The sequence below is a fragment of the Chaetodon auriga genome, chromosome 13 (assembly GCF_051107435.1).
Source record: "Chaetodon auriga isolate fChaAug3 chromosome 13, fChaAug3.hap1, whole genome shotgun sequence".
Classification (NCBI taxonomy): domain Eukaryota; kingdom Metazoa; phylum Chordata; class Actinopteri; order Chaetodontiformes; family Chaetodontidae; genus Chaetodon; species Chaetodon auriga.
Genome location: NC_135086.1, coordinates 21,604,989 through 21,614,481, shown reverse-complemented (window position 1 = coordinate 21,614,481; position 9,493 = coordinate 21,604,989). Strand labels below are relative to the sequence as shown.

Here is a 9,493-nt window from a genome sequence, read left to right as displayed (position 1 = left end):
TGAACATGATTCTGTTATGAATGAATTAGTTCAAGAGGAGATTTCCTCAGCTGCTAATGCATAAATAATTTTCAGTATATAAGCTCAGTGTTAGTGATCTAGTGACAGATATGACAGGAAGTAGACAGTCACAGAAAACAAACTACATTTTCACTGCACACAAAGAGCTTTATGGAGAAATGTTGGCCCCATGAGAAAACTAAAACACTGACTTCTTCATTTTAGTCCCATCTCTGTATTCTGGAAGTCAATGACAGATAAATAATGCAATTCACAGTATACATGTGTGTATTAAATACTTAATTAGTTACAAAAATTAAAAAAAAAAAAAAAAAACATGGTACAGGTATCCAATATATCACCAAAGAAGAAGTAAGAGGTTGTCCTCTAGATGAATTTGGTGTCATGCTCTGAAAATCAGTAGAAGTTCACCTCTGCATACGGCATACATTTCTGACACTGAGGCAAGTCATGGTGCATTCAGACAAATAACAATAATAAACATGCCCAACAAAAAAAAAATGAAAGTGAAACGGAGAAAATCTAGACTGCCAAGTTGCAGGTGTAACTAAATTGTTCATAAACAGGTCTGGAAAGTTCTTGAGAAGATGCAGTATATGCATATAATGTGATGCTTTTCAATTGATTGCTGACCAAATCCGTCCACACCAAAACCAAAACCTCAGTAAGGGGTTGAATCAATATTCTTCGCAACACTTAGTAAAAGTGAAAACATAAAAAGTCAAATTTAACATTAAACAAAGTGACAAATCAAGTCCAAATCAAACAATCATAGTTGTAACATCAAATATAAGTGAGATGAAAACCAAATCCATCTGTTTCAGCGTCACAGAATCCATTTTTATAACACAGTATAAGCTTTCAGACATTTCATGTGCTGGTAAGTGACAAGGTGAAGGCTGCCTCTCTGTCCTCAGTGTTCTCGTGCCATGAGACGATGGTGTAATTAGGATTTCAGTTAGAGTTTGACTCATTGCTGACAGTTTGTTAAATGTTGGATATGGTATCTGCAAGTCAACACGTCCATCTCTATCTTCTGGAACACATACATCAGCATTGGGTGTCTCATCACTCAAAAGTGTAATTTAAATACATGCTCAGGCCTGAAAATGTGAACTGAGGTGAGAACAGGGACGAACAGCGAGGACAAGACAGTGTCATAACAAGTGACATGTGACACATTCATACTGCTATACTGTAAATAATATAGTGTTTCCAGGAGAGACTGTTCTCACAGTTTGGGAGTGTCCGTGGGAGCCAGCGGCGCTCTGCCCCTCTGGAATCGAGGTGGTAGGTTCCCGTCACCATCACCTCCTGCAGAGTCAACGCAGAGGCTTTGGTTAGGAAAGTCACGATCACAAAGCAAAGATCAGTGTTTCCCACGCACATCCTGACAACCTGAAAGTATTTAGCACTGCTGTGTCTCATCAAACCATTGTGGAGGTGCGATATGCACTTAATTACATTTCACAATTCACCATCAACGGTTTTCAAAATGTATTCTGCAAAAGTTAGAAACCAAGCTCATTTGTCAAGCGAAACCAAATATGAAACCACACTACATGTTCTCCAAAATCTTGATGTAATGCATCAACTCCAAATATTTCTGCAATGTTATTTGGGATTTAATCAGCCTCAACGACACCAGCATTCACTGGAGGGGCCTGACTCAGTGTTTCCACTGGGGCTAGAGCTGGGACAGAAAATGACTTATGAGCCTCAGTCGAGACCTCCAACTCACATTTTAATTAGTTATGATTTCATGAAATGTTAGAATGTTTAAGAAAAAGAGAAAGTATTACAAATAGATTTTAACACAGGATCCTCCTACAAGGTGGGTGTTAATCATTGTCACTCCCCAATCACGCCTGTGTTTGCATGCAAAGAGTCAGAAACCACACACCAAATATCAGCTCTGCACTCTGTGTTCACATAAACAATGTGTTCCACAGTGCTGACTGTGCAAATGGCAGCTCTAGAAACACCCTGTGCTCTTTAACTTTAACTAATACCAAAGCCAGGCAGCTGTTAGAAACATTTTCGATTTTTGAACTTTTTTCTCCTGAAATTCACTGTAGCTGCTGACAGTTTGCTGGTCATCCACCCACACAGAACCAGACATTAGGTCTGAGTCACACATAATGAGTCTGACTGTTACTACTCCAAGGGGCAGATCTGACCTACTGCTTCGCAGCTGCCCTGCAACCCAAACCCAACACTGACCCCACTATCCAACTATGAAATGTGATCCTCTGCCTGGGATTGGCTGAGGGCTGCTTTTTGGGATGGTAGCAGGGTCGAGGGGGGGGCCGAGGGGAGATGAACAGATGAGCCGACAGACTGGATTATTAGCATGCCACTGAATTTTTTGGACATCCCCTAAATTTCCGAGTTCTAATCCTGATCAAACAGGAACACAGCTGCTCACCGACCTCACCGCTGTCTGCTCTCAGCTACAGTATCGAACCCCTGCTCACCACACGCACGCACAAATAGGCACACAGAGGACCTGATCAGCTGTTGAAACCATGATGAGCTCACTTTGTGCTTATTTGCTATTAAGCTGTTTTGGCTAAGCAGACCTGTTTCATCTGAGTGAGCAAATGTAACTCTGCTACTGTACCAAAGATGACTGTAAGCGTAAGAGTGGCAGAACCAAAGCAAACACTAATGCAGAGCACCTGGCTGGGGAGGCATTTTAATCTTAAAGTATGGTTTGAAAATAGAATAATAATCCAGATATCCCCAATGCTGAGCAGACCAGCAGCGAAGAATTCTCGGCATCATTTAATGTCAGTCTATAGCTACAAATAGTTTGGTAGTTCCCGTAAAACCATCACAACAATACTAATTTTACTGATTAACTCGGACTAACAACGTGTTTTGTTTTTTTTTTTAAATGCAAGTGACCAAGTAGCCTGAGCATCAGAGCCTCATAAGATTAATCAAAAAAGTGCAAAACAGCTAGAAAATATAATAACTGCATTCATCTGAGAACATCACAGCAGAAGTTATAGATGTTGCAAGGGCTGGACAATATTTCAGTATTATTGGATGTTGATTATACGTGTCATCATTTTACCAAATTCTCAAGCAAACTGCAATTCAGAAGGATCAAAATGAGTCACACAGGTTTTACTGTGTTGAACATCAATTTGACCTTTGAGGAAACCGTCTCATCACGAGGTCCATTTCATAGCTGTTATATAATATGATCACATGATCCTCATCAGCAGATGGAGTTTGCCCTGTTGTCACGGAACTGTAGATGTTCACATTTCATTGTTTTTGTAGCACATTTGCTGCTGATGGAGATCATACATACAATCACACAATAGGAGCTTCAGAACAAGCTAATACATGTGCTGAGATTGTTTTCAATTACTGTTTCCAAGGTCAAGATTGAACTTTGAACCTCATCAACTTGCCCTTTGTTGATGTGTAATCGTGTATACATTTGTCCAGTGGTGGAAAAAATATTGCATACTTTTCCTGAAGTAAAAGTAGTAATACAATGTAAAAATACTCCATTAGAGGTAAAAGTCCTGCATTAAAAATCATACTAAAGTAAAGATGAGAATTATCAGCAAAATGTGCTTCAAAAACTATTGATTAAATACCTTCAGGGTATTATAATATATTATCTATTATAACATAGTGTTTGTTTGCACCTGGGTGAGAATAGTCACACTGCAGCTAATTAGCTATTCACAGCCAGCCAGCAATTCTGCACAGGGAGGAGGTTTTTCAGACATAGATTATTATTATTATTATTTTCAGATTTCAATCACAATTTGGTTCAGGCAACAAAATGACTTGTTGTGATCATGTTTGGGTACAAATAGCACCATTAGCTACCGACACCTGACCGCTAATAGCATCTGCCTTATTATTATTGGTCAGTTATGGAGTTGATCTCATTCTAAGTATCTTTATGCATATGTACTGGGTAGTTTAAATACTCCATCATATTTTTTGTGCTGTACTGTATGCAATATCTAAATCTGCAAGGTAACTAATAACTGTAGCTGTCAAATGTAGTAGAGTAAAAAGTGCATTCATTCCTCAGATGTAGCAGAAACACTCAAAATGGAATTACCTGAAAAATGTACTAGGTACTGTATTTGAACAGAAATGTACCGAGTAACTTTCCAACATTGCATTTGCCATGTTATTTTGAAAAATATTCATATTAATGCTCTAATGCTTTCAGCCATATTGTCCAGCCCTACGCTGTATCTGACTATAAAACCAGGTTAGTAAGAATTGTGCACTGCAGCCAACCATGCTCACACACCACCCCTGCGACACTGTCCGCCCAGGTGAGGTACTTACATGTAGCTTAAGTGGTGACCCAGTGTGTTAGCTCCAGCACCCTTCCCCTCTACCTCAAATAATCCCTCTCACTGCCATAATCCGTTAAGGAGCCTGCCACATCAGCAAAGTCCTCCAGAACCAGGCTGATGGAGTCCTCACCAGAGGGCAGCTCCGGCTCTGATGCCCAGGGGTGCTGATAGCGGTCATGCTGAGGGGCCTGGGGTTCATCCAGGGTGGTCTTCCTTGGTCCCTGCATGTGGGGCTGGAGGGGCTGAGACTGGGATGGATCGGACTTCTGGTAGGCCGGTGCTGGGTCTTGGCCCTGCTGTTGCTCCTTGGCGGTGCCGCCGTCGCTGCCGCTGCCGCCCTCACTGCCCTGCGAGGAGGGGGCCAGTACATGGTAGAGGCTGGGAAGACGGATGTCCAGCAGCACACCACTCTTAATGTAGAGCTTGTTGTTGAGGTTGTAGAGCTTCTCGGCAATGTCATAGCCCAACATGACGGAGAAGAGACGGGCAATGTAGCGATCCTTTGATATTAGTAGATAGAGGCGCCGGCGACGCCATGAGATGTACCGGGAGTCTTCCTCTGCTGTCAGGGTCACCTGTGGAATATGAACGAAACACCAGAGCATCAGTCATGCTCTCAATAGCTGTGCCATCAGTGTTTGAGTCTGTGTTTGAATGGTTTTCCCTCCTGATTTGCAGCTGGCACCTTGTTTATAGCCTCTGCCACCAGCGTATGAATGTGTATGTGAGTGCATTGCTGACATTTTATAGTCAAATGATGAATCACTTCCATAAAACAGCAGACTAACTGATGATGGAAATATTCATTAGTCGCAGCTCTACTTCTATTTTCACCTCACTAATCCAGCACAGTCTTCTTGTTTGCAACCCTGTCAGGCCTTGAGACAAGCACTGAACGTCCATCTTGACCTCCAGGCCTTGTTTCAACTTTAACTGAACCAATCTAAAGCAACAGGATACGTGAAAGGCAAGAGGACAACTGCTTTCCCCTGTTCATCTAATCAGTCAGATGCTGACTCTGATAGCCAGTAACAAAAGACAACCTGATATCCATGTCTGGTTTCTTGTTCCAAATCCTTCAATGACAGCACTTAATTAGAAGCTAATTTAAAGTTAATTTAACATTTGGCTGCCACACTTCCCACACTTCCACTTGCTGAATTTACTTTAAAAACATTCAGGTCTCCAGAAATGAGCTGCATGTGGGATCCCTTACCTGGAACTTTCCCTCCTCGTTTGGCCTGAGAGACTCCCACTCTGGAGAGTCGAGGAACTGGTGACGGTGGATGTAATGCAGGAACTGGCCCTCCAAAGATACATTGATTCTAAAAGAGATTCAGATGCAAGGTTAGACAGAGAGGCAGGGATTAAGACGTGATAATGAGAGCTGCAGGTCACTTTGCCAGTGCAGTCCAAGACCATGAAAGTAAATATTAGCATGGATATTAGCTATGGACAGATACAGTACATAAAACATCTTTCAAATAAACTGATAATACCAAGTTTCCTCTTGTCCTTGAATTCCCTCTGTCACACAGAAATCATAGTTGAAGACATTCCTCCTGCAGAAGGAAGCCTTATTTTAAAAAGAATAACTTCCGCAGAGTGAGATAACCCAGCACACTAAACATTAAACCTTTATTGGATTAAAGTGAAAGTTTGTTTTAACCTTATTTCAGTGTGAGTGGAGTGTTATCATGTCAGCGCTGCAGACGATCTGCTTCATGTCAATCACCTGACGTCTACAGAAAGAAATGGAGGTGTCCTCCAGGAAATCATTCTCGAAAAGCTAAACTCTTCCAGGCTTTACTGTCACATGCACGTCTTTGTGTGTCTTTGTTCTGCAGGACAGCAGCTAATTCTAAGGTAGGACTGACACTTACAAAGGACACAACAAGGACATTTAATTCAAAGTCTAATTATAAGTCCCTATAGACTGATACGTGTATACACATGTAATCTAAATTGTACTCTGGTATTCTGTATTCATAGAAATGCTTATTAGAGTGGTTGTTCACTGTATAGAGTCTATCATTAAAGCAGTTTAAAACTACGAGAAGTCTATATTTGGACTCCTCATAACAATGGGTGTTAATTAATAGCTATTTGCAGTGTGTTGTAGTATTAGTAAGCCTGAACGGCATTTACACTGCCATGGGTAGGGATTTCCACTGGAGAGCCCCATGCTAAGAGTGTCACTGTACTGTTGGTACTTTGTTATACACGCTCTGTATGACCAAAAGTATGTGGACACCTCTGACCTTTGCTCTGAAGCTGCTTTTCTGGTTTAGGTCCCTTAGTTCCCCTTAAGGGAAATCTTAATGCTCCAGCATATGATGATATTTTAGACAACAGTGTGCTTCCAACTCTGTGGAAACATTTCAAACATTTCATTTCAGGTCCATAAAGAAATTGTTTTATGATTCTGGTGTGGAAGACCTCAACTGGCCTGCACAGAGCCCTAACCTCAACCCCCTTCAATGCCTTTGGGATGAACTGAACCATCAGCTGTCAGCAACATGTTGCCCGACATCAGCAGTGCACCTCAGTAATGCTCTTGTGGCTGAAAGGGAGCAAATCCCTGCAGCCACATCTGGTGTGAAGTCCTCCCAGCAGAATACAGGCTGTCACAGCAGCAGATTAATAGCCACAGCTTTTCCCAAGAATCACATATCCGCATGTCAACATACTTTTGGTTGCATAGTGTAGTCACACCAAACAGGAGACTGTTGATTAACGGTAATACCCTAAGTAAGATGTTACGGAGAAACACACTAAAAAGTTGTGATTACATAACAGTAATGCTAATATTTAAATCTGGAGAAAAAGATGAACAGTGACATAAAATGACAAACAGCCAACAAGCCACCACTTTGGAAGTGTGGGGGGAAGTAAAGCTTTTTGTTTCTTTGTTTGTTGTTGCATATTTGGCTCGCACTCTAAGCTGCCAACAGCGTGGCCAACACTTAATTTAAGGTAAGAGGAGCAGTCAGCGTCCACTCCTGTCTCAAGTACAGAGATATCATTTAACCAGCTGGCAGTGTGCAGAGGGACAGCACACTGGTGAGTCACGGACAAAAATACTCTGTTTACAACATTTCTCTTGTGTAGGCTCCAGGACTGTGAAATCAAATGCAGCTCTACTTTGAGAATGTTTGGATGAAGAGGATACATTTCCTGTGACGGTTTCATGCTGCCAGCAGCATGATAGAGACAGAAATAGGGATCCAGCTCTGCAGTAGTTCATTAGTATAGAAGAATGTCTTTAAAACAATGGGTGAGTTTTCACTACAAGAAGAATTCAAACCAATAAATACTACAGTATACCTGTGCTGCAAATGAGTGAGCACCGTTTGTTTTAGTAGGACATTCAGTGAACCTGCAACAACATACTATTAGCTGTGCTCAGAAAATGAAATAGTATATATTATAAGTGATACAGTAAGAAAGACCTTGAACCTTCTTGGTCACAAAACTCACAGCAACTGCTGCAGGACACAATAACAGTAGTGGAAAGTACAGTTTTGAGGTATGTGTACTTTACTGCTACTTCATACTTCAACTCCACTACATTTCAGAGGGAAAAAATATACTTTTTTCTTCACAGCTTTAGTTGGATTAGGACTTCGCTCACAAAAGATAACCTTATCAACAGAATGCATGAAGAAAAGAGGAAAGTCAGAATCTGTGGGTAATATCAGCGTTACCTTGACTGTCTTACACGTTTGTAATAATCCAACAACATAATGTAAAACACTAAAAGCATCCATTCTGCAAAATGAACACCTGCAGAAGCAAAAGGTTTTTGCTGACCTCCAGTGGTTTAACTCCTCACCTTGTTGCAGTGATGTCACAGTGTACAGGGTGTGTCGGTACACTGTGACATCACTGTTGGTGTGGTACTTTGCAGGTGTGATCAACAGTTTCATATAAACACTGGATCAAATGACGATATGTGAAAGGAACTGCTCACAGCGATGAACACTCAATCACCTGACCCTGGACTTCCCCGAAGCTTTACAGTGTGCTGTAGCATCTTTCAGCTCATTGTTTTGGTCTGACTGTACATTACCTGCTCAGCATCAAATGGGAGAGTTGGTAGAGACCAAAAATAGAGCTAAAATATTGGATTACACTCATTTAAAGAACATAAAGATGACTACAAATAGATACTAATGTTATTCTGTGTCTGCTGGTCACATAAATAAGCAACTATTTTCCAACACGTTAGCCATATCAACTTATCAAAAGTGATAATATTGTATGTGAGATGTACTGTGCTTCCACTGCCTCCAAACGGCAAAAAGGGGTTTTTACATTGTGGTATGGCTGCTTAACTTACTCAAGTGTGTTGATTGTATTCTGTGCAGACTGTTAGTGATGGTGGTTTGCATTATGTAGTACAGGTGTGTAGATGTACACACACACGCACACACTCCCCACCTCCCAGACAGCAGAAAGGAGAGCTGGTCGATGGGCGTCTTGCCCTCCACAGCGTACGTCTCTCCTGCCTTCAGCTCCACCACCTTGTTCTCAAAGGCGCCTGTGATCTCCTTGAACACCTGGACGGGCACGCCGAGCGGCAGGTAGACCGCCTGGTAGAGGCTGGTCATCTCCTCACTTCGTATGCCCTCCTGGTGTAGCCGGTAAAGAAGGTGGCCGATCTGAACCAAGCAGGCCAGCAGCAGAAGCAGGTTCCATGTGAAGACATCCAGGCCGCACATGGTCATCCAGCCCCACAGGGTCAGGCAGGTAAAGGCGGGGGTCAGGAAGCCAAAGATGAAGAGGCATCCGTAGGCCCCACTGCCTCCCATGTAGCCCAGGAATAGGAAGGTGTTGCCCAAATGGTAGATGGCCCCCTCCGTGTTGTTGCTCCAGCCATCGCAGAGAGGTGCAAAGAGCAAGCTGTCCAGCAGAGTCGAGTTGTCTGTGCTCATGTTCGAAACTCGTCAAGTGACAAACTGACAATGCCAAGTTGTGTTTGAATAAAAGCTTGATCAAAAATAAACAGCCAATACTGACCAAAAATGTCAGAAGCAAATGTTTGTTCCCTTGGCGTGCAGTGGAAAATTCTTCAATGTGAAGAAGTTCTCACGGCTCTATTTGTTATAGAAACACAGCTGGAA

The 9,493-nt window shown here is 42.1% G+C and overlaps 1 protein-coding gene across 2 annotated transcripts; it reads right to left on the bottom strand.

The window, feature by feature from the left end:
• Positions 1-904: 904 nt before the first annotated feature.
• popdc2 (popeye domain cAMP effector 2) lies at positions 905-9,304 on the bottom strand. Of its 2 annotated transcripts, none has more exons than XM_076747245.1 (4): positions 8,811-9,304; positions 5,584-5,692; positions 4,498-4,942; positions 905-1,335 (listed from the first exon to the last, which is right to left on the bottom strand). In XM_076747245.1, the coding sequence occupies exons 1-4, from the start codon at positions 9,302-9,304 to the stop codon at positions 1,253-1,255; spliced, it is 1,131 nt and encodes a 376-aa protein (XP_076603360.1). In that variant the 3' UTR covers positions 905-1,252. The 2 variants fall into 2 exon arrangements, with proteins under 2 accessions (XP_076603360.1, XP_076603359.1); XM_076747244.1 differs by having other exon boundaries at positions 1,278-1,335; positions 4,357-4,942.
• Positions 9,305-9,493: the final 189 nt, after the last annotated feature.